The following is a 27,539-nucleotide window of genomic DNA, read 5'->3' as shown; positions in this document are numbered from 1 at the left end:
CATGCACACATGGAAACTAACAAGCTCAAGCATACACATATTCAAACTCCTTGTTAGTGTATATGGCACGCACAATGCCACGAGAATCACCGTAGGCTGTGGAGTACTTCACAGAGCTTGTAGTATAGCTCAACATAAAACAAAAATCACCGTCTGAAAGCGCGAGATAGCGTGGCATGGTATTGTTAGAGGAAAAGCAGTGGTTATTTGGCAGAATACAATACTTCTCTTTGGTCTGAGAGCGCTGGATAACACATTTCCAGAACATTAGCTGCTGGGTTCTAAGAGGGTGTGGATGGTTCATCACCTCATTGGAGCAGGGAGTTATAGAAATCTGTTTGGGCTCTAAAGCTGAACATTTCCCTCCTGGATGTATTACAATGGCGGAGGCAGCGACTTTGATAATCAGGTGATAAGGAGTGAAACCATCAATGCAGCATTGTGTATTGCTGTCCATCAAAAATATTATAGTTTCATCGGCACACCCGAACTAGAGCAAAGTTCTTGTACATTCAGGCACTGATGTATTGTGGATCGGAACTGGGCAGAATGGCAGGGACAAGCGGTCAAACATCTTGATGTTGCTGCGCCAGCCACAACTAGTGTTTTGCACATGGAACGAAACAACGCTTCACCGGTCTCTCTCGTTTCCTGCATGCCAAGACACACACACACAGACAACCAGCAGAGAATGGCAATGAACTTAGCATTGATCAACTGATCAACTGGTCAACTCACTGGCCATGAGCCAAACTCTTGGTAAGACGTGGCATTTGACAGCGGCGGCAGCAGCATCAAGCAAGAATGACCCTGGTCCCTGCCATTCCGGTTTCCAGTGTTAGCAATTCCCCGTACGGCTTCAGCCTGAAGAAGCATTGTCCCCATTTCAATACATGTCTCTATAGTCTAAACAAGGAGTACAGATAGACTCGGATGGAGAGCCGAGGATTTATAGGAAGAACAAAGGACCAATGACATCATAATCGGAGGATGCATGATCATCAGACTACGTATGAGTGATAGATATTCCATGTTCGTTAACAGGCCTTAGCGCACACGCTAAACCACCATTACGCGATCCCAGAGGTGGATACGCAATCCAGCATATACATGTATGAGTAGAATTTTAAACTGACATCTTGTTACAGTCGTAGATAGTTGCTGCATAACACGTTCTCATGTGTTTTTTCTCTTTTTTTTACGAGTACAGTTTTGTTCACTGTATCTACCGCAACACATGTGAGACACAAAAGTTAGTGTTACACTTTTGGATGAATGGACCGTTAAAGCAAAATATCTCCCATAGTCATAGCGGGTATTCGATTAGTCTTATGTCAGTACTTTTTCATCCCAAAAAATGTTTTGCCACCAGCCTTCCCCCTCTAAATCTTGCCAAGATATATGAACGATGAATCCAGTTGTTTTCTATAATATTTATGGGTAAAGTTTGTACTGTCACATGACTATCGAATACCCACTAACGTTACTGGGGCTATGTGATTACATCATTATTGAAGGTGTGCGTATGGAATGGCATCACTACCACTAGTTGGCCACTCAAAACAAAACAGATATGATGATGTCATTTGCATATATGGCGATGTCATTTACATATATGGTGATGTCATTTGGGGCACTTCAAGACAACATGCACATGACGTCATTACTACTTCTGAAGTACCCACCTTGGTCAACCTGGCATGAACATGTATACGTTCCAAACTGATCAGAAGAGACGGGTACGATGGTGGCGTTTCCCTTTGCACAGTACGCACAGCACAGCTGTGGTAATGGCTGCCCAACAAAGCTGCTGTGATATTCCTGGTCACAGGAATTGCATTCATCACCGACCCAACAGCGTCCGTTACTAAAGCCTGGACAAACAGAGGAGGTATCAGGGAGCACAAAATCATGCAGTGTGGCAAAGTCAGTGCAGGCTCATACACAAAAGGATTGCTGTAAACCGCCCAATGGTTGGGTCCCTGTTTCCTGCACCTTCTACAAATACACCATATCATCAGCAAAAACAATCCAAGATTCTACACTGAGTCATGAGTAACATACTTCTTGGCGGTCTGAGGATGGGTTGAGGACCACGTTCGCCGCGCATTGTCTCCAAGTCCTGCACACGATTAAAAGCAGAATCAGAACACAGGAGAAAGACTGTTCTTCTTTTGAACTTCAAACTGCCCATTGCAGTTTAGTAACTGTCGAACATATTCGGGAAATGGAGTAAATTGCATAAGCTGATGCACATGTGAGCCATTGCAAATAAAATCAACTGTGATCCATCTTGAGGGCAATGTGATGGATGCATGACAGCATGAAGGCCAACATTCAGTTTATCCCTAAGGTAGACTAAGTCAGCAACACACACTATTAGGCCCCGGTGTAATATGCCCGAAACTTTGCCGAAAATGCTTTTGGGAAATTCTCGTAAACCTTGCCGAAAATGCTCCCAAACCTTGCCGAAAATGCTCGGAAAATGCTCACTTTTTTGTCATCCCCAGCACACGCCGTCAAAACCAGGGAGTCAGAAAATACTCAATAAGAGACTTGCTCGAGGCTGCCGTGGTAAACAAATCATAAACTACTCAACAAGAAGTAACCCACGGAATGCGGAAGTGACGTTCTTGTTTGGGAAGTTTTCTTCTCTCAATTTTGATACACAACGGCCAAAGGCTCCGTTTCCCCCAAAATGCTGCATCACGAGCCCAAAGTGCTGGGTTCGCGGATTGTACCGAAAATGCTCAAAAAAATGCCGGCATATTACACGGGGCCTACACACTATTGCCATGAGGGAAGTTGTAATTTACCTGCACTGCGGACTGAACAATGGTGTCGCCAATTGCAGACGTCATGACTGGCTGCATGCTGGTTTCACGCAGCTTGATGATATCCCACACACTGCCACCGAGGTCCAGAGCCAAGTTGGAGTAGTGCTCGGTGGTCCGGGCAAAACCAGAACCCAGTGATGCTGAGTTAACTTGCCGATACTGGCCACGTCCGGCATCCCTGTAGCCCTGACCAGACTGGCTCAGTCCCAGGATGTTTGCACCAGTGGCGGTGATGCGCTGGTCCACGACGGCGTGTAACCGGGCACCGCTGCGTCGCAGGATGGAGTTCATCACGGTGGTACTCAGTGTTCTCGACGGACCCGTCTGGTCCCAGTCCTCGTCGGTCACCAGCAGAATAACCCTTGTGACCGGCGGTCCATTGACACCACGCTGCATACGCCACATCGTCCTTTCTAGAGCGTAGTCCAAGGCATGGTAGCCGTCTTCAACAAAACCATTTGGATCCGATGCCAGCGACGACGCCAGAACGATGAAATCACGTGCACTGACCGAGTCCAGGGCACGGGCGTCGCGAAAGATATGCGGTACGACATCTCGGCGTCCGAAGCCGACCAAGGAGTAGAGGTTAGGGCACTGCCGGTATCGTCTCGTGTCGCCAATGCGCCGTGCCAGTAGTTGCTGCTCGAGATATTCCACTAGCTGTGGCAGCCAGCGATGCTCTATCATTGTGTTCTTGGATTCGTCCATCACCACAAGAATATCAGCACAACCAACTGTAAGCACACAGTTATAACAAACCGAATATGCATGCTCTTCAAATTAATATTAGCGACCTTGCTTCAGGGGTCTGCTAGCTGGTCAAGTCATGGAAAAAGCCTTGTTTTAACATGAATACACACTGAACATCTGGGGCGAGAAGTTCGAGGACTGAAACCATGATGCAAGCTGACTGTCTGCCACACTTTGCAGAATCCCATTTTGGGTTTAATTGTGAGTATTGGATCACTGGCCTGCTAACCCCGCCCCCCACCCTGGTTTTGAAGGCTTTGCTTCAAATCTCACTTCTGACGCCATATTGTACAGTGAAGGATTGGTGCATACTTCAGTGTGTGAATGTGGATAAAGCGGAGGCAAAGAATAATATCATGGGTACCGTAAAGTCTTGTATAAAAGCCGCGGCTTCTACGACTTTCTTGGTGAAATTTTGCAGGCTTCTATATGAGACAGGCTTCTATACAAGACAGGTATTTCTATGTATGTCAACACTAAAACCTGGCTTATGTGTGATTTGATGGGCCCAGAATTGCGGCTTCTATTCGAGGGCGGCTTCTATTTAAGTGCGGCTTTTATACAAGACTTTACGGTAGATATTTGGATCTTGCGGGCACCTATAGTACCATAAATACAAATGGGTAGTACAGGGCTATGCACTGCACTGTATATTCTTTGACATACTGTCGTGGATATTGAAATCTGATGTTATGACCGGGGCCGGCGCCCTTACCCCGCTTTTAGCACGTACATGCACTGTAGTTCATGTACACACTAAAAAGGGACCAGCACTGCTCACGGCTGCAAGGCCAGCGCCCCGTGGCCGCTTGACTTCTCAGCGGATTTCAATGTCCGCTACAGTACATGAAGGGACAATGTAAGAGAGAACATCCATCATGGTGGATACTATTAAATCATGCCGCAATCACCCACTAACCATCCTCTGCTATGCAGTTGCAGCCTTGATTTTCAGTGATGTTAGCGTAGCCACGAGCACATTCGGAGCAGCAGATCTGTTCACCAAGGACCGTACCAACGTACTGTGGCTCACATAGGTTGCATTGGGATCCAAACCAACACTGCGCAGGTGGAGGGTCGGCTGTAGGCAAGAACATGTGTACACACAATCGTTTCCAGCATCATTGTGGAGTTGTGGAAAGAAAAACCTGATTCTTGCGGCGAGGGATCATACCATACAGCTTGCAGCCCCTGAAGGCCTACCTACCTGCCTACCTATAGTTCATGTATTACATACAACCTGTATTGGTTTGTCTTAGGGTCCGTAATCATCACAAATGCATATCCGCGTGTTACATCATTGAAGTTCATTTGTTGCGTTGTCCCATATGGTAAATGTCAGGTTTCACTTGTCATGATTGCTGATGCATTTATAGATGTCGTTTGGGTAAGAGAGTCGTCATGATGAGAGGGCTTGTATTTGTGAGCCCTACATTTGCTTGGTGTGTGCATGAACTTCATGTCCCCTAGGGAATGTGCACGATGTCACGAAACATAATTATTTATAGAGAGCAAATACAACATTTTTTTAGCTTGTTTTCTTTACACTTCTTTGTGCGAGTTTCGTATCAGATCTATTGAAAAAGTTCAAAACTTTTTGGTTGATGGAATTGACATGTACATGGTACATCAGTCGAAACACTGATAATTTACAATCTCTTTTCATCTTGTTTTTATTTTTCTAAACACCAACCGGTACTTTTACCCATTCTACTTCCCCATAGCTAGATCTAGCTCCGCTTTACATTTCTGTTTCTTTTTCCTGGTGTGTGCTTGTGGCATTGAAGCCGAGACCTTTGGTCGGTGGAGCCCCTGGTACCTCACCATCACTGCTGCCCAGTGCAGCCTCTGCTCAGTAGCTGTTTGTTTTTGTCCACATAATTATTTATTTTACGAGTTGGGTTTGTGAACAATAGTAAAAAACATGAGACCTCACTGCTTGAAATTCTCCACGGGATATGTATATTGGTACGCGATATGTCGGGAGTACCAAGGTCAGGTGTCGTATAACAACATACTATAAACCCTGAAACATTTGCGTTGGTTTTGGTTCGCGATTTGCGAGCACAGACAAATTTGCACCTGAGGATGTTTTCGATTGGAGTCAATTTCATCAGTTTCTTTACTACAGCTCTACGTTTTGCGCCGGCTCAGTTTTGCAATTTCACACTATCGTGACAACCGTGATGGATTCTGGATTGCAATGGTTTTGGGGGTCTACAGTACTATGCATGTGTTGGCCAGCCCATGGGACATGCAGTAAACATCTCACCAACAAGGCAATGCAAGTGGCTACTCAGGCATGACCTACGCCTCAGTTAATGGTATGCTGGTTGGTCACATGAAACATGCAAGCAACATCAGCACATCCACACACAAACAGACATATACTAACACACACATACAAACAGACACACATACAAACACACAAACAGACACACATACGGACACTGGACCCTGACTTCACACAGTGTACTACATCTAACAAATGCCGGTGACAATGCTTTTTACTTACTTTGTGTTGGTTCAGTCAAATCTCTTGTTGCCATTAGCTAAGCACATGACAGTAACACAACAGGGTTAAGAAGAGGATGAACTGTCACTCTACCATAGAAATGAGCAATGCGAATTCTATTAGGTGAAAAGAGCTGAGAACCCAACATAAGACAGTACAACAAAGTTGCCTGATGGCTGCACTGACTAACTGAGCATACAAAAACAGCATTGCTCTACTGTTATCCTGTGTACTGCGCTTTACTTTCACGGCACCCGAGCACTTTCTCAGCACACTGGGTGCATTCTTCTGTTATTGCAGTATAGAAAAAAATGGCTCAATTTTTATTTTTGATATTGTTGAGCTGACACAAGATTCTTCCCACCACTCTAGAAACACTAAACACGGGTCTCTTGTCAATGTGAACTCTTTTAATTTCATCTCCATGAGTCCAATGAGAAGGAGTTGAAAATATTTAGAAGTTTTTCGAAAGTTGACTGAGTAATGACATTTCCAAATTTATAACCATACCTCGTTAAGCCGATAGACCATGCTGAAGGCAAGCGCATTGGCAGCGGATTCATTCTCGGTCGGCTGCCGGAACTGCTTCACGTCCCACGCAGAGCCTCTAAGGTCGATAGCGAGCTGCACGTAGTGCTCATTTGTCCTGGCATAGCCTCGCTGGACAACGACACCCTGTGTTGTGCCGGTGAACCAGTCATTTGGCATGGAGTAAAACCCGTGCCGAGGTTCAAGTGCCACACCGAGTGCCGGATTTCCATTAGCCAGCATTGAGTTGTCAACAATGGCATGAAATCCGGCATTGGCCAGCAGTGAAGATATGGTTTCTTTGGAGTAGTCTCGGCCGCGTGCCGACACATCTCGGTCTTCGTCGCTGATAAGCACCACCTGCCTGAAAACATTGGCATCGCGGCGTAATGGAAGGTCCACAAGTGCAACATGCAGAGCCTCGTAGCCATCTTCGATGGATCCATCACGGTCTGCCTGCACCTGATCCGAGATCTCGGAGAACTCGTTCATCGTAACCATGGCCTTGCCAGCAGTGTTGAACAGAATCACGCCGTTGACGTTGGAGCCAGTCTGACCAAACACCACAACACCGTAGTGGTTCTGGCAAGTGTCGTCATCGCCATAGCCGTTAGCCTGCAGCCAGGTGTGAATGTGCGGCAGTGCCTGGCGCATCCAAGTGTGTTCTCTCTCCGTGTTTCGAGACACATCCACCACCAGTACAGTATCGACACATCCTAAATCAGAGCAGGAAAATGCCAAGTATTTCCATTCTGAATATGAATTATTCTGATTGGCTACGAAAATCTCCATACTGTTTCCGGTAAATACCACATGGTAAATACCACATGGTAAATACCACATGGTTGATACCACATGGTTGATATCACATGGTAGATACCACATGGTTGATACCACATGGTAGATACCACATGGTTGATACCACATGGCTGATACCACATGGTAGATAGCACATGGTTGATACCACATGGTAGATAGCACATGGTAAATAGCACATTCAAAATTTAAAATACTATTCTACAATGATTGCCCGTCTAGCATAAAAACACTTCTTCATGGTAAGTTTGGTCCAGGACCATAATGTACATTTACTTGTCAGCCCTTCAAATAATTCCTCTTCCTACTCACATTGTGTTGTCACACTTACTTGGAATGGTTCCTGGTACTTGCTTCTGTAATCAGATAATCAAGATGCAGAAAGAATATTATGGCTGAGATTTTTTTAAAGCAATGAAACATCAAACCTTCGAGGAAAAAGACTTGAATTTTTCAGTCACATGCCTAGACAGCCGCAGTATACATCCGTTTACCTCTTCTAGGGTCAACAACACTTAAGCATAATGTTTCTGTACAGAGTAATGGTATCGACAAGACGTTTTTAGTACGTTCTGGGCGAGAAAAACCAGAGTGATGATTGCAATCTTACCTGTCTGATTGAGTCCACAACAGCCCTGGACACAGATTTCGCCATTGTGCACAGAGACAGGGATGACTGCTCGTTCTTCAGCATGTTATCGTTCCAAGCAGAACCACCCAGAGACATTGCCAGCCTCGTGTAGTGCTCATTTGTCCGAGAGAATCCACGCCCAAACGTCATGGTGCCAAATACGGACATGGCCTGGCAGGGTACGTTCTCGTCCGCAAGGGCTGGCAGATAGGAGCGCTGTCCTTGACGATCAGTGCCCAGTGCACCGACTTGACCGAAGGTGAATGTTTGATCGACGATGACATGCAGGCTTATGCCTAGCTGTTGCAGTTGCTGCTGAAGTGATTCGAACGTGACATCTGTCCCTTGTGGTGTGTTGTCCCGGTCCTCATCAGAGATCAGAACCATGCCGGTATGGAACATTGATCTGGATGTGTACTGTCTTAAATTCACATTGTCCAGTGCAAATTTGATCGCCTCGTAGCCATCCTCCGTGCGGCCCAGTCTATCTTCGCGTATAAACGATGCCAGCTCTGGGAAATCTTCAACGGTGACAAGATGCTCTCCACGACTGTTCTGTATCAGATGTCCGTGCTCGTTGGGTGCTGAGCGGGCAAATCCGACAGCGGCATAGTGGTTGCGACATGCATCCACACCCGGCCGGCCAAACCCACGCATGTTGAGCTCTTCTTCCAGTCGCCTTACTAGCGTGGGCAGCCAGCGGTGTTCAGTGCCCATAGCTCGAGATTCGTCCACAATGAACACAGTATCGGTGCATTGACCTGTGCAGAACGACATTCAAACATGTAGACATAGCCAGTGTTGTTAGCACCGACCTATTGCACCTAACTCTAAAGTAGGAGCTTGCACATTTCACGAGTCCTCAGAATTGAGTCATTTCAGGCACGAGGTGGGTGAAGGGGTGGATGGGTGACGGCAGTGGTGATGGGAATGAACACTGCCTACTAGATACTACAGCTGCAGGTTATTCACTTTAAAAGCTTGGAAATCGCACTCCTCCGGACTGCAGCAGAGATTGCCTTTCTGGACAATACAATGAGTTAAATCGGATTACACTATTCACCACACACGTAAATGCTTACACACACACACACACACACACACACACAAACATGCACTCATGCATACACACATGCACACACCCTCTCACACAGAATACTCAAGTAGTTAGAGTGAAGACGCATCAGTATATCCATACCTGGAGACGCACTCACTTGAGAACTCGCCTGATCTACAACTGCCCTGACAGGTAGCTGAGCCAGGGCAACACAAAACAGCAAATACAAGAACATAAGATATCTTACCATATGGAGGATTGGCCGCATACACATCTGGAGATACATAATCTTATATGGCTGGTAACAACAATGTGTTCTGTACAAAGTAGCCCTGAGAAGCAGAGATCCCAAGCACCACCTACCATACTATTCGAATAGGACTAGTGAACTACGGCACTTGCCACATGTTTTGCACCGGATTGATCACTCATGTCTCCTCTGCTCGGCTATATATGCCTGAGCTGCTTCCAATCTGCTTCCCCGTTGTTTGAGGATTGGTTTTTAAACAACGACTCTCTGAGCAACAACAAAAAAGCCCTTACTTCTCTTTCTGTACCTCTTGTTCCCTATCAGAATTGCTTACCTTTTCTACACGGCAAGCATCGGCTACAATAGCCTGCTCCAATGAGCTAGTTAGGGCGCACGTGTTGCTATCCGGGGTTGTGCCAAGGTGTCGGATGTCGAATGTTCCTCCGCCGACTTCCATGGCGAGCGTGGCATAGTCTCTGATAGTCTCTGAGAAGCCGTTGGTCAGGAATCCCAGCGTGTTGGCCTGGTTGACATTGCAACCACCGGTGGTGTACCACGGGCCGGATGACGTCACTCCCAGGGCAGGTAGGCCGTTTGTACGCTGCGTCGTCAGCCGGTTATCCACAACTGCGTACAGAGAGAATCCGCCCTGTTGCAGCTTGGAGATGACTTGTTGGCGAGTGATACGACGGCCTGTTCCAAACACATCACGATCTTCATCCGATGCAAACACAATGAACTTCTCCACCTTGCCAAGATTCCTGTAGCTAAGATTGTCGATGGCCACGGTAAGTGCTTCGTAGCCATCCTCGAGCCGTCCCTCGTCATCTGAAGTCAGTTCCAGTGCCAGGGTCGATGCTTCCTCCGCGCTCATCATGTTCTCGCCACTGATTGTTGAGTAGATTCTGGCATTTTCCTGCGGCACACGCCGACCAAATCCGACGATTCCATAGCGGTTTCGGCAAACGGAGGACATCCCAAGCTGTGAGGCCATCATTCGGCGTTCCAGCGATGTGATGAGCTGAGGCAGCCAGTCTTGAAGGGTTCGGGAACTTTTAGACTCGTCAATGACAAAGGCAATGTCAGCACAACCACCTGAAACAAAAACAATATCCATCATGCCGAAGAAAGATACATGCACATGACACTTGAATTCTCTAAGCATTGATTGACATGAGACAGCACAGAGTAGCCTTAAAATGATAATTATAGTCAAGACCTCAAACGCACAGTCATTGCAGTTGCAAATCATTACGAACACAGGGTGTGTGTGTGAAAACTTTAGTACAGTGAAACGTCAATACAATACACCTCCAGGGGACATAAATCAGTCCTTTACAGCCGTAGTACTTGATATCGGAGGCCAAATGAATAAAAAAGATGGTCATGGTCCTCAAAAGGCATTTTAAATCCGCTGCCAAGAGATGCCAAGAGATGCTCAGGAAGCTCTTAGTGGCATTCACGAGTCAGTCAAGTGTGAATTCAATTTGGCAGGAAAAGCACGAGCTCCCACGTAGGGCAACATACAATGAGAAAAGTATGTTTTACCATTGTGTGCTTTTTACTGAACCCATCACTATAATTATGTGTGTTATGATCTCTGGTACAATCACTAGCAATAGGAAGTGTGAACAAGCACACTATGCATGGTGTGAACAAGTACACTATGCATGGTGTGAATAAGCACACTATGCATGGTCAGTAATCATGTACTGTACAGCAGGAAATTTTCGGACGGAATTTAAATTCGCACGATTCCGTACATGCCCTCTTTAGTGCAAAAATGAATCCCGTACTAAAATGTGTTCATGTGAAATTATGTACACTACACATGCGTGCGAACATGTGCATTTAGCATGCAGCACTGTACGAAGAAAAATCCGTACGAAATGTCGAAATTCGGCTTTGTCCGAAAATATTTCCGTCCGAAAATTCCTTCCACAGTGTATAGAGCATTTTAAAGACGGTGAAGCAATAGTTCCCGCTACACAGTATTGCCAAGGCTGTCAATCAGCATGCCCCAGTTGCCGGCATCCCCGACTCACCGGCCAGTTCACAAGATGAGAAGCTCTCGCACAGCTGCCCATAGTAGCCTGGCCGGCAGAGGCAAGCAAAGCCGGTCGGGACTGGCACGCACGTTGCCCTATTCCGACAAGGTAGCGTCGCACATGTGGACAACACTGCAGATACACAAATCGAAGAGTAACGTTATCGCAGGCAATCATAGTGTAACAGCCCGAGACTATCGGATCAAACCCGACTCAAAAACGAAATATAAGAAAAGGCTAATATGTACTTATCATCCAGGTCTAATTCCTCCTCATAAACTAAAACGTAGCTCGGTATAAATTGACATAGAGAAAATGCAAGTTTTACATACAGAGGAAGAGTTTTCCAGATGATATTCCTTCATTGAATTGCTTTCATGCCAGTGAAATGTCTAGCTTAGACAGGCTGACTGTGTGTGTGTTGATGTGTGGCTAGTTCAAGCCAGTGTGTCTCACCTTGTTGGCACAGTGATCCCGACACTCCCGCTGGGCACCTGCAGCGTGTTGATCCTCCCGACAGCACTTCACACTGTCCACCGTTCTGGCAGAGGAGACCCTCACAGAAATCTGAAGTACAGAGAATGTTGCGGATATGAAGAGCACGCGTGTCACCTGTGTATGAATGGCAATAGCTGGATCAACAAAATACCTAGTTTTGAGCTTCAAACATGATCCGAATGGAATGGGCAGTCTTACATACTATGATCGTCTGCTTTCCAATTGATCATCCTACTCTGTGCCATATCTACTCGTAGCCCATAGACACAAGTGGGCATATTAAATAACAGAAAGACAGATCACCGGTTGAAGAGGACATGTCACCGATTTCTGGGTTGTTTTCTCATACTTCGAAGGCACCCTACTCCTAACACGTGGCACAATATTGCCAATGGGCGCTTTCAAGTAAGCTCTCATGAAACGGTAGCCTAAATTTAGTAAATTATCATCGACTGCCAATGCATATTTCTTGACTACTAAGATCTGGTCAGAAGCAGCCAAGAAATATCCATGATCCCGCTGGTAATGCCTGATTCAGCTGATCGTGATTCTAAATATCAAACGGCCAAGTCAAAGCTCAAGCATACCTGCCTGACAACGGTCGCTGCCAAAGCGTGGTAAGCAGTTGCAGGAAAAGCCACTTGCAGTGTTGGTGCATGTGCCACCGTTGAGACAGGAGCTAGGCGAGCACTGTTCTATTCCTGAGAGGAGCAGCAGCAGGAGCACACCATGAAGGCCCGTTAATGATCTTCACAGAATCCATGTGCATACCAATATGCATCCAATATGCAGCTATGTTCTGCCTTACAGTTCAGCATCCTCTGCAGCCAAATTCTGGTCGCCGCTTGAACCTCACGGGTAAGAGAAAGTGAGGCTGAGTACATTATATAAGAACACATGCCAATAAAACTCTGCACCCAGAAAACCATCTTTGTTTCAAGCAAATATATGCCATATCAGGTTTCGTGCAGTATGAGTTCCATTGAATAATACTTGGTCCGACTTATTAAAATGTGCGTTTCGCTTCGAACGTCAACCAAACAAATTCAAATAATCTCAGGACGGAATAAACTATCCAGCTATCTAACACTATCCTTCAGTTGTCAATTTGTGATATTGAAGAAGGAATGGCTCCAACTCCAAAGGAGGCAGCGGCTCAGGACCCTAGTCGACTCGAGCATTTTGCGTCCAAATTTTGTCGTCAGAGGACTCCTGTTGCTTCTCGCGCAACACAGAGAATGCCTGGTGCTGAAATCAACACCCCACTGCGATGGGGGATTGTCACGGAGTACCAGAAACTCCTGGGCGATAGTTCTCGGTGCCTCCTGGCGGATTGATCGCTGCAATCGCTGTTTCCTTGGCAGAATTTCAGCAAACGCGTCATCCAGAAACTCGTGCAGAAAGCACCAGCATCGCTCCGCCCAGTTTGCTGATCTCTCTCGCAGTCGTTCACGATGTGGCTTTCGACGAATCAAGATCACAGAAGAGATCGTCGAGAAGTTGATCGAAATAAATATCCGGCCTTGAGGTTGACTTTCAGGCGACAACCTGGCTGGAAAACTGAAGCGCAGAAAGGGTGAATTATCCGGCGGATACGGTGCGGAGTCCTCGGAGCCGCTATCGCGATGCGTCACAAGATCGCCAGTCTCCGGGGCCAGTGGATTCGTGAAACAGGCAGGGAAGAGCATGCATGGTCTGACTGATGACATGTCGACACAGATCAGACTCAGTAGTGACAGTACGCGCGTGGCACACGGTGATGAGAAGTGATTTTTACGCGTGGTGGTTTACTTGTTCGCCTCATTTGAAGGTGTCGTGGGAGCGTCAGGCGAAAACACCTACAGCCACCATTCTGGCAGTCGTACTGCACGAGGAGGAGGCGAAGTCGATCGTCTAAATCGTGCCTATGGAGTGAAAAAATCAAGGAAGCGCAGTGTAGCTTGGAGGAGATGAAAAAATGTTGACGTTTTGCAGGTTGACGCACTTGCAGATGCGCCCTGAGACACCAACAGCGATGAAAACTAGAAGGTCAGGCCAAGAAACGACACAATAGTTATCTATCTACCGTCTCTTGGTTGATTTTTTAGTACAGGTGCTCCTTTGTACATAATGCTTGAGTTTTGAAGTGAAGCGCACATTTTAATAAGTCGAACCAAGTACTTGTATCCGTAATGTACAATGAGTTGATAAACATTAAACTCAGAGTAGCGACAACCTAGCCCTTCTTGCCCTTGTTGTTCTGTGTGCAATGAGTTGCAAATGCAGGGGTGTCGGAAGGTATTTTCGTGTGGTGCGGGCAGCCATCTGAAGTACAGTTTACTCATGTGGGAGGGGCGGCTGAGCCGAAAGGTTTGGAAAGTTAGAGCCCAGATGAGTGTAGTTTATTGATTCACAGGGTATTTGGGACAAAAAGTGGTACGGTCAATACCGTAGTGACCGTACTGTGATTTTTAGTTATGTTTGCAGTATGTTTGCAGTATGTTTGCAGTATGTTTGCAGTATGTTTGCAGTATGTTTGCAGTATGTTTGCAGTATGTTTGCAGTATGTTTGCGGTATGTTTGCGGTATGTTTGCGGTATGTTTGCGGTATGTTTGCGGTATGTTTGCGGTATGTTTGCGGTATGTTTGCGGTATGTTTGCGGTATGTTTGCGGTATGTTTGCGGTATGTTTGCGGTATGTTTGCGGTATGTTTGCGGTATGTTTGCGGTATGTTTGCGGTATGTTTGCGGTATGTTTGCGGTATGTTTGCGGTATGTTTGCGGTATGTTTGCGGTATGTTTGCAGTATGTTTGCAGTATGTTTGCAGTATGTTTGCAGTATGTTTGCAGTATGTTTGCAGTATGTTTGCAGTATGTTTGCAGTATGTTTGCAGTATGTTTGCAGTATGTTTGCAGTATGTTTGCAGTATGTTTGCAGTATGTTTGCAGTATGTTTGCAGTATGTTTGCAGAGACTACATGACTGTATGCTGAGTGTTGACATTACTGTACGCATGCTTATTCCATGCTTACTGTCTGAGCAGGTTGGTCCTCTGAAGCCAGACGCACAGAAGCAACGGGCCTCTCCGGAGACAATGCGGCACGTTGCGGCATTGCGACATGACAGTTCCCGACAGAGAGCTGTATGCACATTGCCATAAACACACACAGGGGTGAAAGAACTGGTTATACGGGTAAACTTCGAGGGAAAGGATGGAGACTTGCGAAAGGCTTGGAAAGAAGAGTCAAGGCATGTGAATTTGCTACAGGCACGAACGCCATTGATCATGCTATGCAACTACAGTAGACATGAGACCTGCGCTAACATCACCCTATCAGCCGGTAGATACTAGTAACAGACCATCACAATGCTCATTTGGCATAGCTGTGCCTATCAACAAAAACAGATGGGTCACATGTGCGCATGCATGTATGTGTTTGCATAAACACATGTGCCGCATGTGTCGCTGGTGCTGCAGCCTCAGGAAAATCTACTCGGACCGCACAATCCTTGCTTATCTCGCACAGAAACAGAAACACATCTTCCCTGGTATAAATGTAGAGATTTCTGATGTCCAAGTCAAAGCTAAGCAGCCATTTGCATTCGTGAATCGATCAGGCCTGATACTGAGACTGTGGTCAGTTCCAGTATGCATCATGTGTATCCCAACCTCAATTCTAACCATACCTTGTTCACAATAGCCTTCATTTCCGGATGTGATCGGGCGACAGGCATCTAACGTTACAAGGATGTAGAAGAAACAAGAAATTAGAGAGTAACTTTCTCGGAGACAGAAAGCAGTTACACAATTGTTTGAAAGGGAGAAACCCTCAAAATGAGGCAGAGCACCTCAGTTCCGCCCTAAAGACCAATAGTCATGATGATGGTAATGGCCAAGGAACAAAGTATGGCCAATGATACCAATGATACTACACATAACATGGACATCATTTCAGTAGATCTTTTCAGAGATTATCTCAGTGGAGTTTGCCGCACTGGCTATGAAAAAATGTAGATTTCTTTTTGACCGGATTTCATTTCTCAGCACAATAGGAAGGACAAAAATGGAACACTGAACAGTAACAAGCAATGCAAGATACCGCTCTCCGCCTACACACAACGTCGCCATATCCCAGTACTGACCGGTCTCGCAAGCATTGCCTCCGTAGCGACGCGGGCAGTCACACTGGAAACTTGTGGGAGAGTTGGAGCATCTGCCTGCATTCTGGCATGGGTTAGGGGTACACCGGTCACGGGTGGCTGAATGAAACACGGCACAAGAGAGCAAATCACAAACTTGATAGCATTTCTCTGACACATTTGTACACCGGCTCGGTCCCTACTACTCCTCACGTTACGAATCCTTTTACCTAGGGAAATTACGACAAGTACATCATTATCCTTTCCAGTTTGGTCTTCAAAATCCCCCTGCTCAAGAAGTAACACAGAATATGCAAGCGCTCACATACAAGTATAATGTTAAAATTAACCATATGTGTAGGCGTTCTGATGAAAGGGTTGACTTGGTGGCCATGGATCAGACCTTACTTTGCAAACACTGCGGTCCCATGAATCCAGGAACACATACACATCGTGCTGAGCGCTGCACCACTGCGCAAGCACCTCTGTTGTAGCAGGTGACAGCACTGCAGAGATCTGACACAGAAAGCAGGAGGAGTGGGGATTATAAATAGATATTGGATCAGCCCAGCACAAGCTTCAAATTTGGTGTTATCATACATGGAATATTTTGCATGTCATAATCATCCCAATTACACTTGCACACACATGTGACCACACACATCATAACGCGTGTAAACTACACAAACATGAATGTAGAACTCCAACGTTTGCCTGCCGGCAGAGGCTACTTTGATGGCTAAAAAGTGAAACGAACATTTGTACATAAGCTCACCTCTCTCACAGCGACTTCCTCTGAAACGATCAGGGCAATTGCACTGAATGCCTTCGACGGTGTCAATACATCGACCGCCATTCACGCATGGGTTGGACACAGCACAGGACTCGTCGGCTGCAGGTGCACAAGGCAGTAGCAGATAACTTCAGAAGTCAAATTAAATTTGTTAACCGCACTACGAGACCTGGACATAGCAAGTGATGTACATGCACTTGATTGGGGGTAAGTGCATAGAGGCCGGTTCTTGCATTGTGCAGTGGCACAGAAGACTATACACAAAGACAACATGTTTGGCATGGTCATCTACCATATTGCCCAGTGATTGTATTCATTGTATGATGGGCATGAAGTACAGGATTTTAACATACTAGCCTTATCCAGCTGTTGTCAGGGGCGGATCCAGGGAGGGGAGGGGGGGGCAAAATTAATGTACTACTAGAAACCATATCTATGTAGAAGAACAAGTACGCGTACATGGATCAGCTATTCATTTTTGGCTAAACTGAAACCCCCCTGTATTGATCTCTGGATCCTTGCCTGGTTGTACCGTGTGTATGGAGAGAGTAAGCAAAGTACCTACTGACCTTGCATACACCGTGGTCCTGTGAGGCCAGGCGGACAGTCACAACGAGGATTACCCGACGCGGCCACTTGGCAAGTTCCGCCATTCTGGCAATCCAATATGGCACAGATATCTACAAAGCAGAGGCACAGACAATAATGCTGTGGAGCATCTACATCTTCACAGCCAAGCAGTCACAGCAAGAATTCATGCATTCTTCATTGAGTAGCAGGAGCACAAGTTCTGCTTTCACCGGGCTCATGATTATACCGCTCATGCCGAGACTACCATATTTTCCAGAGCATGCCGCACTTTCAACACTCCTAATCCACCCAAAAAGAGTCAGTGCGGCTTACACAGGGTGGATGTCAGTGTTTCGTGACAATACATTTGGGTGCCGTCTATACTCTGGAAAACATGTGAAATTTTCGAGGGGGGGGGGGGTATTCCTCTCTAAAGGACAACTCGATGATCATGCCAGTGATCCCCGACTCTCAATCTGATCTGATTTCAAAGACTGCGTGCAAGATGGGAGGAGATCGGCAAGAAACATTATGCTAAATCAAGTAGGCACTCACCTGCATTTCGAACCCCACACGTTTCTCCCGAGTAGCCACCAAAGCACTGGCAAACAGCAGCACCGTTCTCCGCCACACTACAACGCCCATTGCCACTACATGGGTTGTTGGAGCACACACCTACCAAGACAACACCAACAAAGCACAGTAATAGAGAGAGAGAGAGAGAAGGCAGTGATAGTGTAAAAGACAAGCTATTGAGGTTTTGCGGAAAAAAGTTGTTATAATGACGAGTCAGCAGAATTCCGGAACCGCTCATGGGCGAGAAGTATACAGCAGAACAGCTTACGGGCGCTATAGATACAGAGTGAGTTGCTAGGGAGTTGCTAGTGCATGGCTGTGCCGCGACTTTGCCAACGCATCTCAACTGATGATGTAATCGCAAACCTCTAGATGACGTCATCAGTTCACTTCACTTCTTCCCTTTATCTGTGAACCACACTGGTGACATCATGAAAGAGAGTTCAAGAAGCCAAGAATACCACCTGAACAACATTGCAACCCGGTCACCTCGACCTTGACATCCTGGGTCCTCTCTAGCAAAGGAATAATGATGCAATCAAAATCAATTTGGGCCATGAAAGTGCACGTTGGTCAGGATTAGACCAGCCAAAACTATGTACGCCTATGTGTAAATGCAGTGAGGACCAGATTATAGTTGTTGAAGAACTCACCAAACTGACACCGATCACCTGAGAATGCCCCAGCACACAAACATTCATATCCGGATAATCCACTGGTGCATGTACCACCGTTTGCACACGGTGAGCTTCTGCAAGCATCTGTAATACACACACACACACATACACACACACACACACACACACACACACACACACACACACACACACACACACACACACACACACACACCGTGGCACACACACACACACACACACACACACACACACACACACACACATACACACGCACACACACGCATGCATGCGCGCGCGCACACACACACACACACATACACACACACACACACACACACACACACACACACACACACACGCATGCACGCATCCGAACACAACACATACAACTCGTCACATTTGCTAGGCAAAATGTCACAATACTGCTTTCTTCAGGCGTTTTTTTGTATCATCTCTTACATTTCTATTCCCACTTTGTTTTTCTGTTGCCCTCTACTGTCACTATGGCTAGCTAATGCCCACTTCATTGGTCATTGGCTAGTTCAACGTAATTGTGAATAAATAAAAATCAACAAAAAAGTTCAGTGGACCACACGGGTTATCATGCATCAAACAAGGTAGACAGTCTGCACCTTCGTTCTAAAAGGCTTTTTGGAGCATACATCACTGAACACATTAGCACCTAGTATCAAGAGTACATAAGCTGCCGAGAGTGGATACCCTTTCTATGAGGTTGGTCAACGCCGAACCCTTACATCGCATGGTGTAGTCCCAGCGTGTATCTAGTGACCCGCAATGAAGTTGAAAAATAAATAACAATCCTTGCAACAGAAAGACACTGAGCTTATGTGAATCATCAGTCATGATCTGGCAGATATTCGCACCGAGCACATGCTAGCCATCATTGTGCTTAGTGCAAACATACTTGAAACACGTGATGTGAATTTTCCCTATCGGAGACCCTGTATGCAGAGGTGCACACTCTTCCGAGCTTATCTGCTCTTGCTGGTATAGTTGCAAAAACGTAATAGGCACTGTTGTTGTGATTTCACCTGATGTACAACATGGAGAGCTGTTCACACACATTCGGGACAACTTTTTAGTGGACGTATATCCCACTATGACGTTCGTCACTCATAATCCTTTCATCTGGGCGCGCGCTGTCCGGCGTGGCGGTTGTACCCTACGTAAATACTTTCCCACTTCAACGTAACATCATCAGCCCATGATCAGACGTCAGGTTAGGCTCATAAATGTTGGGGGGGGGGGGGATCCGCCGCCCCAGAGGCGTCAAAGTCCAAATACCATGTGCTGGCACAAGTTCCCAATGGGCTGTTTGTTTCCAAACAGAACTTGATCCTAGGTGACAACTTGGGGTGGCGATACACCTTTCATGCAATTTCTACTATTCACAAATGGCCCATACTTTGACACACCAGATTCTCAGATGTTAATCTGAATAAGGCAGAAGCCGCGATTGAGACCCATGGCACTTACCGCCTTCACTGCAGGCCAGTCTCTGAAAGGGTACAGAAGAAAGACACAAGGGGTTAATAGAACCAGTATTAACAGGAGTGGCAGTCTCATTCATAACCCTACTCTAGCACACTTCAGAATCATAAATGAAGTAACTGCACAAGCAGATATATTCGTCTGGAATTTAATTTGGTTTTTTTCGTCCACGGAGCTTTTGGACTAAATTAATTAATGGAGTTGGACGAAATTATTGACCAAAGAAATTTCTGCTTATACAGTATTCTCTATGATTGTGTGGACATTGATGTGACAGCCTCCTCCCCTCGCTTGTTGTCAGACAATCATTCAAAATTTAGTTTGGTTTCAATCACCGGGGGCAGTGGAACCGGTCTGGTTAGTCAGGTCATGACCAGATCAACTGTTTGGCCACCAGCGTGTGAGGGGATCATGTGTACCCGCCATTCCATGAACAAGTTGTAGAGGGCTATGGTGTGGCCGGGCCAATCAAAACCTTCTTCCGTCGGTCCTGAATTATACATGGATCAGAGATTAAAAAGAGTGAATGACATGTTACCTGTCCTAATCCACGAATGGAGTCATCCACAATCGCAACCGCCAGTGGACGAGTGGCTGCGGGTATGGAGGCAAAGCGGCCATTGTACACACCACCACCGGACTCCAATGTCAGAGAGACGTAGTCCTCTACGGTCTTGCCAAACCCATCTCCGACGACAACACTGGTGTTTCGCCGACCGTAGAAGGCTCGCTGAGAAGGCATGTACGCCACTAGGGTCTCCGCTCCATTTTGGTACACACCGAAGGCTGGTTGTGAGGATGAGCTGAACTGGTTCTGCACGAAGCTCTGGAGTACAATGTCTTCGAAGCGCAAGCGCTGCTGCAACAGGTCCTTGCTGCACTCGGCATCCAGGATGACTCGGTCGCGCAGTGACAGGTGTAGCATGAGCGTGTTGACACTGGAGCAACCTGTCCGCCTCGGCAAGCGGTCTAGACCATGCTTAATGGCCGCGTACCCATCGGACCGTCCCACGGAGATTGGTTCAGATGCGATGTTACCTAGCACATCCAAGAAGTTGGTCCAGTTCGACATGGCTGCACCTTGAAGGGACAGAATCAAGCGTCCTTTCTCATTCTCAGGAGATTTGTCACCGCCGTATGCCACCATTCCGTACAGATTTCCACACGACTGAGCGGTACCATAGCCGTTCTGAACCAGCTCCTGCTCAAGGTGTCCAATGAGATCGAAGAGCCAGCGACGAACGGCCAAGTTGATACTGCCCTCATCCAGCACAATCACTACATCCACTGCGTGGTCGGGGCACTCACATGGACAGGATTCTGAAGCAACAGAAGAACAAAGCAAGGGACACTTCAGTCATTTCATCCCGTTATGGCTACAGCCTAGGGCAAGTACTTCGAAATGCAGCTACAGTGCCGCTCAATGAAATCGGATCGAGTGATTCATGTACGCATTGGGCACTGTACAGTCTTAGACGTGTGAACACTGGACTGCGAAATGGTGCATAGCGTAAACTTGATTCACAAGATCAGATTTCATTGTGCAGCACTGTACACATACTGGAGGTGGACTTAGCAGCTTTGTCAAGCAACATCAGAATCTGGCTCTGTACGCTGATATAATTGGCAAATGATAATGTTCAGAGCTGCCTTGTTGCTGTTGTGTTTCTTTTCAATTTGCTCAAATTACAGGCAACAGTCCCTTCTCACTGGAGAAAGACTCTCTGGTTCCTACCAAGACAATGATTTTATGACAAAGATAATGTAAGACAATGACATAGTATAATGATAGCTGAAATGTTTAAGGAATTTCCCTTAAAGAAAACCCCAGAAAACTGAGCCTCTAAGGGCAGGGTGGGGGCAGGGTGGAAAAGCAGGGAATGCAGGAAAAGAGCAAGACACTTGTGTGAACGGTCAGGAAAATTCATTAGTGGAATTGGAGATACATATTTGCTATTGCTAGGCAAGCTTAGCCTACCCTATTCTCAGTGCATGGCTGATCAATACACACTATAGGAGGAGATAATGAATTTAAAATGTGACTGTATTCTGGCACAGCAGTACTAACAAAACATACTCACCACATTCACTTCCAGACTCGGGTCGTATGGTCAGCGGAGGGTTACACTTGCACAGTGGCAGACCGCCTTCATTGAGGCACAACTGATCACAGCCTCCATTACCTATCTGACAGGGGTTAGCCTGTATCCACACTGCCGGAGAATGAACACGGGAACAAAACACAACTATTCATTGTCGAACTCCGTTACCCACGCTTACCATGTTCTTCGGCAACTTCTCATGGGGAAAAAGAATCTCAAAAGATATACAGGAAGAAGCAATACAACAGCACGGAGGCGTGACAATGTTCCATGTCTATCCGTCCTTGATTCCTACACCAATCAACAACCCCCACTTGGAACACAGCGACCACACCAAATATGATTTTCATAGCTGCAATAATTATGAGAGTTAATGTAACATCTATCATATTCTGTTGGAGCAGACTCTGTATATAAAAAACCACATCTTTGTGGGCACTATAATTGTCTTTTAACATGAGGCAAAGTGTGAGGGATGTGGAATTTACAAGGACTACCACGTTTCCCTGGGCTTTAGAGCTCACCACATCGAGGAAGCCTGGGGGATGATTCAAAGCAGGAAACATTGCGCGCGCCCAACAGGCGATGGTTGAAATCGCAGTCATAGAGGATGAAGTTGTCTATGCGCCGCATCATGCCGCTTGGTGGGGAGCCATAGTTCTGCACTCTGCATGGCGGTGATACTGTGGGCTGAATGACCGCACCGCCAACTGTATAATGCATTCACACATTAGTAAGCAAGATGAACGCGAAGCGTATTGTTTGCTAGTGAAGAAAGTAAGATAATATCATAAAACGGAAGGTCAAAGTAATAAAGTAATGAACTAAGAAAAGCATTTGCATGTACATAATATGTTCATGAATGTACAAACACAAACACACTGCATTGGACAGATGAAGTTGATGTGGAGCTTCTGCGATTTGAATGCATCTTCGTCTCATCCCCTCTTGCTGTCTTTCTCATTCACACACACAGACACACACACACACACAGACACACACACACAGACAAACACACACACACACACACATCCACACACACACACTATCCTCACAGTGTAGACAAAATCACATGGCTATTCCTTGAGAAAGTACAGAACACTCTCGAACATCAACCACCACTCACCGCATAGCGGCACTGGCGTTGTCCATGTTCCATCTAAGCGGCACATACTACGCTCATTTCCGGATATCGTGAAACCATTGTTGCAAATGAAGAAAACTCCAGAACCTCCGCGTGACAGGTCGTTGCCTATCCGAAAGCCGTTCTCAGGAACTCCGGGGTCCTCACAGAAACCTAGCATGCGGTCACAAGGTACAAATACGTAACTGTAAGGTGAAGTGAAGCGTGTGTGGGCGCAGTGAGAGCTGCCTCCCACCAGCCTGTCTAGTTCAACAAAACGCGCGAGTTTTAAAGTCTGGGGAAAATGTTGAGCAGTCTCGGCCGGGATGACAACTACAGTCAACTTTGCATATAGCGACACTCGGCGGGGCATCAGAAAAGTGTCCTTATTCGCGAAGTGTTGTTATACCCGAAGTCTCATTATATCATGTATTCAGTTCGATGAGACTTTGCTCTGGGCATGGAAATGCTGTCGTTATTCGCGAATTATCGTTATATCCACAGTCGTTATTAGTGAAGTTGGCTGTACACCAAAGCTTTAGCAGTAGATCATCGCTAGACTATAGTGAAGGTCCCTAGGTTAAGTGCAGGTGGTGCTAGCCAATTTGTTTTCTTTAGACATTTCCCTTTTCCACACCCCTTAACTAAAGAAATATGCCCGAGTGTGTGGAAATAGCGCTGGACTTCTCTATTCTAAGATGAAATTCTCCACTCCTGTCCATGCGCATTGACATGCACCATCTATGGAAGGCATTCACTAGTGGCGTATTCAAAGCCGTCTATAACTTGTGAAGTGGATATGACTATAGGTGCTCTAGCATAGACTGTTTTAGCAGCTTGTTGGTACATGCGTTGCATGGTGTTTGCTCTACAAGCATGTGAGTGTAAGCCATCCTTTTTCAGGATATTTGGATTGGCGCACCTCACCACCTCACCGCAGTGTTGAACACTTGGATAAGTTGGCATTGAGGACTTCCCTTGTCCATCAAGTCCATGCTTTCAAGAATTTGTTTACAAGCCAGTTTTACCAGGAAAGTTTGCTGGATAGGCACTATGTGCAAGCTTGTCCTAGATTGCCAACTTACCGTCAGGCAGATTGTCTGCTGGTTCACCGCCATTGCCATCTTGTGCAAGCACAACACTGTCAGGACGCCATGCAGGTAGGAGAGAGGCAATGAGAAAGAGATAGAAATAGAGAGTGAGAAAGATAGATAGAAAGAGAGAGAGAAAGAAAGAGAAGGGAGAGAGAGAGAGAGAGAGAGAGAGAGAGAGAGAGAGAGAGAGAGAGAGAGAGAGAGAGAGAGAGAGAGAGAGAGAGAGAGGAGATGTCAGGCCGATACGCACATGGAAACAGAATATGGGCCTCAACCAGCGAAAACAGCCCTTAGGGTCAACATTTTCAAAATTCCTTTTTAGTTAGAAATTTGTTGGACCACATCTACTGAAGGACCTCAGCCAACAAAAAGTCCAATATTCCGATTCTAAACGGGTGTATACACCAATATACAATATGTACTCCAAATTGGTGCAATGTATGTATACGATGTATGTGTACAATGAATATTCATCATTCGAAGGTGGGTGGGCAGCTTGAATACCTTTGAAATAGTGAAGTAAGCAGCTATAATGGCAAAGAATAGCTAATGAGTGCAGAGAGATGATCGACATATTCGCAGCTTCATCCTGCGTGGAGTCGTTCCGCAATCTCGTCTTCCATTTCTTCCTCCGCAGCTGAAGACACGACGTCGCTGCCGTCACTAGCCCCAGACTCAGAATTTATCTCAGGTGACGACTCCTCATCTTCCGACTCTGACGAGTCATAGGCCACCTTGAGCCGCATCGCAGCAGGAGATGACGGCTGCGATCCGCCTCGCTGTCGACATCGATGTCGGAACCAAAGAACGTTTCATCCTCATTCTGAACTTCAGCGGCTACTTCAGCATCCACTCCCCACCAGGCTCGAGCTAGCTGTCCTCGAGCTAGCTGTAGACAATGACTGCCGTGTGTGCTCTGAGAACAGCTCTGGCGTCCGCAGCCATCGCAACAAGATCAAGGAACACTGGAGTCGCCACTCGACACCCCTTCATTCAACTTCAAAATAAATTGCTTCAAGCAAAGAGTTCAAGAAGTCGTCACGCTGTTTGCAGCGCGATCAAAAAATCGTTGAACGTCACAAATCGACCTTTTTCTCGAAAAAATTACGAAATCTCTAAGGGTCGTTTTCGCTGATTGCGGCTCATAATATATTGTTTACAGCATTTACCTCAACTCGTTATCATATAGGGGAATAGCAGGGGAGTCGGACACGGTACGATCACTGCGGTATTGACCATACCACTATTTGCCCCAAGTTCCCCGTGATTCAATAAAATGCACTGATTTGGGCTCTAAATTTCCAAAATGTTCGGCTCAGCCACGCCTTCCCACGAGTAAATTGTACTTGAGATGGCTGACCGTACCACACGCCCCTGAATAGAGAGTGAGAGAAAGAGAGAGCACGCGTGTGTATGCGTGTGTATGGTCACTGGGATGTGGTGTTGTTCTTGTGGTGTGCGTGTGTGTGTGTGTCCACTCTGATTTAGTCACCCACAATAGTAGCAAGTATTACCTTCACTAGGGGCAGGGGTAACTGCAGTTGGATCCCGGGACGGATACCCTGATGCCGTCAATCCTTTTTCTGCACCTTGTCCTCACCCACTTACTGAGGTGTGGTGAGCCCATAAGCGGGATCATTTTCAAGTCCACCAAGAGTTTTGGGGATTTCACGGGGTGTCGGCCGTTGGGCGGTTCAAAAGCCAATTGAGTCATCATTCCAAGATTCCTTTTGAGTCTCTCTCCCCTCTCCCGGGGAGACCCACATGACCAGTTTTGGCAGTGAGCAACAAGTACAAGTGTCTTGATCTGTTTCAATCAGAATCAGATCCGCTATCGTTGCTATAAAGAGAAAATCTGTGGGTGCACATCCAGTGCATTTGCAGATTTGCGTGCTTCTCTTGCGACAGGCGTATACATGGTACATGGTGTGTGTGTGTGTGTGGTGTGTCCCATATGGTGCAGTGGTATGTGCAGCGATTTCCAATCGATAGGTTGCGGGTTCGATTCCCGACGATTATGGTCACACACGCCTTTCTTCTTTTTCTCAGACTCTTCCTGACTTTTCTTTCATTCTCCTGGGTGGTTACCAACAGCCAGTGCATGCCAGAGTATGTGGTGTGATGTGTGTGCGGGAAAAAAAGAAAAGAGAAAAATCCCAAAAATAGGGATTCACTGGCCAGAAAAAGTCACTCCAAATAGCTGTATGGTGTAGACCAGGCTGAATAGTGACGGTCAATTCTTCAGCCTTGCAAGCTGTTGAATGGTGCAATCCCAGCACAAGTTGCTATGGCTTCTGCCGTAGCATTGCTATCATCGCCTCCGGCGATGGGCGTCAAAGGTCAAAGGTGTGAGTGTGTGTGTGGTAAAGCACGAGAGGGCGAGAGAGAATACCCATACCCACATACTCATCACAAAGGTGGACACTTGTCTATTGGTGATGAGCAGGAATATTAGACTTTGCGATGTTATGATAATGCCCTGCCTCCAACCAAATATGTAATACTCAATGAATCAACCTGTTTCTTTATCACTTGGATCAGAGATGCATTAGCTCACTTTTCTTCAAGTAAGCTCTGAAGCAGATCAGAATTCCATTATCGGTTTTGGTGAATGAATGGAAAACTGACCACTTAGAAGAGAGCGATATCCCAGTCTTGGACTGAGACAGACGGTTCATGTTAAATCTAGACTATCCACAAACAAATTGAAGGGCTGAGATAACAGCAAACATATTTTACCTGGTCAACGCTAACGAAACGAGCAGCACTTCATACAGATTTCCCATATCGTGTCACAACTCCACCCAGAACGAAGCACTGGACAAGCACACCAGTTTAGGCCGCTCCTCAACGAAACCGTAACGCTCCTCAGGAAGGAAAACCAAGTACAGCAGTCATAGGCAACAGAACGCTAGGAAGCGGTTCTGTCCAGGGATGCACACAGAGTTTCGTGGTGTCGCCGACCTCCACACTAACTTTCCCTTTTCTTTCCAAACAGTTCGTCCTCAAGCGCAGACACCTCGTCCGCCGCGCTGGCTTCACTAAATCTGCTAATGAAGCCATGAAGTGGCTTCTGGCAGAC

At 46.4% G+C, this 27,539-nt stretch overlaps 1 protein-coding gene across 1 annotated transcript; it reads right to left on the bottom strand.

Annotated features, from left to right (window-relative positions):
• Positions 1 to 86: 86 nt before the first annotated feature.
• On the bottom strand, positions 87 to 27,539 carry LOC135808421 (uncharacterized). Its single transcript, XM_065321607.1, has 29 exons — positions 27,197 to 27,539; positions 24,449 to 24,504; positions 23,367 to 23,537; positions 22,765 to 22,950; positions 22,220 to 22,351; positions 20,677 to 21,458; positions 20,124 to 20,145; positions 18,642 to 18,749; positions 17,968 to 18,087; positions 17,412 to 17,522; positions 16,825 to 16,941; positions 16,458 to 16,565; positions 16,053 to 16,169; positions 15,597 to 15,644; positions 14,942 to 15,049; positions 12,518 to 12,631; positions 11,889 to 11,999; positions 11,430 to 11,564; positions 9,719 to 10,479; positions 9,276 to 9,330; positions 8,057 to 8,838; positions 7,778 to 7,802; positions 6,613 to 7,346; positions 6,103 to 6,139; positions 4,507 to 4,668; positions 2,817 to 3,571; positions 2,065 to 2,122; positions 1,686 to 1,874; positions 87 to 651 (listed from the first exon to the last, which is right to left on the bottom strand). The coding sequence occupies exons 1-29, from the start codon at positions 27,241 to 27,243 to the stop codon at positions 632 to 634; spliced, it is 6,171 nt and encodes a 2,056-aa protein (XP_065177679.1). The 5' UTR covers positions 27,244 to 27,539; the 3' UTR covers positions 87 to 631.

The sequence above is a fragment of the Sycon ciliatum genome, chromosome 2, assembly GCF_964019385.1.
Source record: "Sycon ciliatum chromosome 2, ocSycCili1.1, whole genome shotgun sequence".
Classification (NCBI taxonomy): Eukaryota; Metazoa; Porifera; class Calcarea; order Leucosolenida; family Sycettidae; genus Sycon; species Sycon ciliatum.
This window is presented reverse-complemented; position numbering and strand designations above follow the sequence as displayed.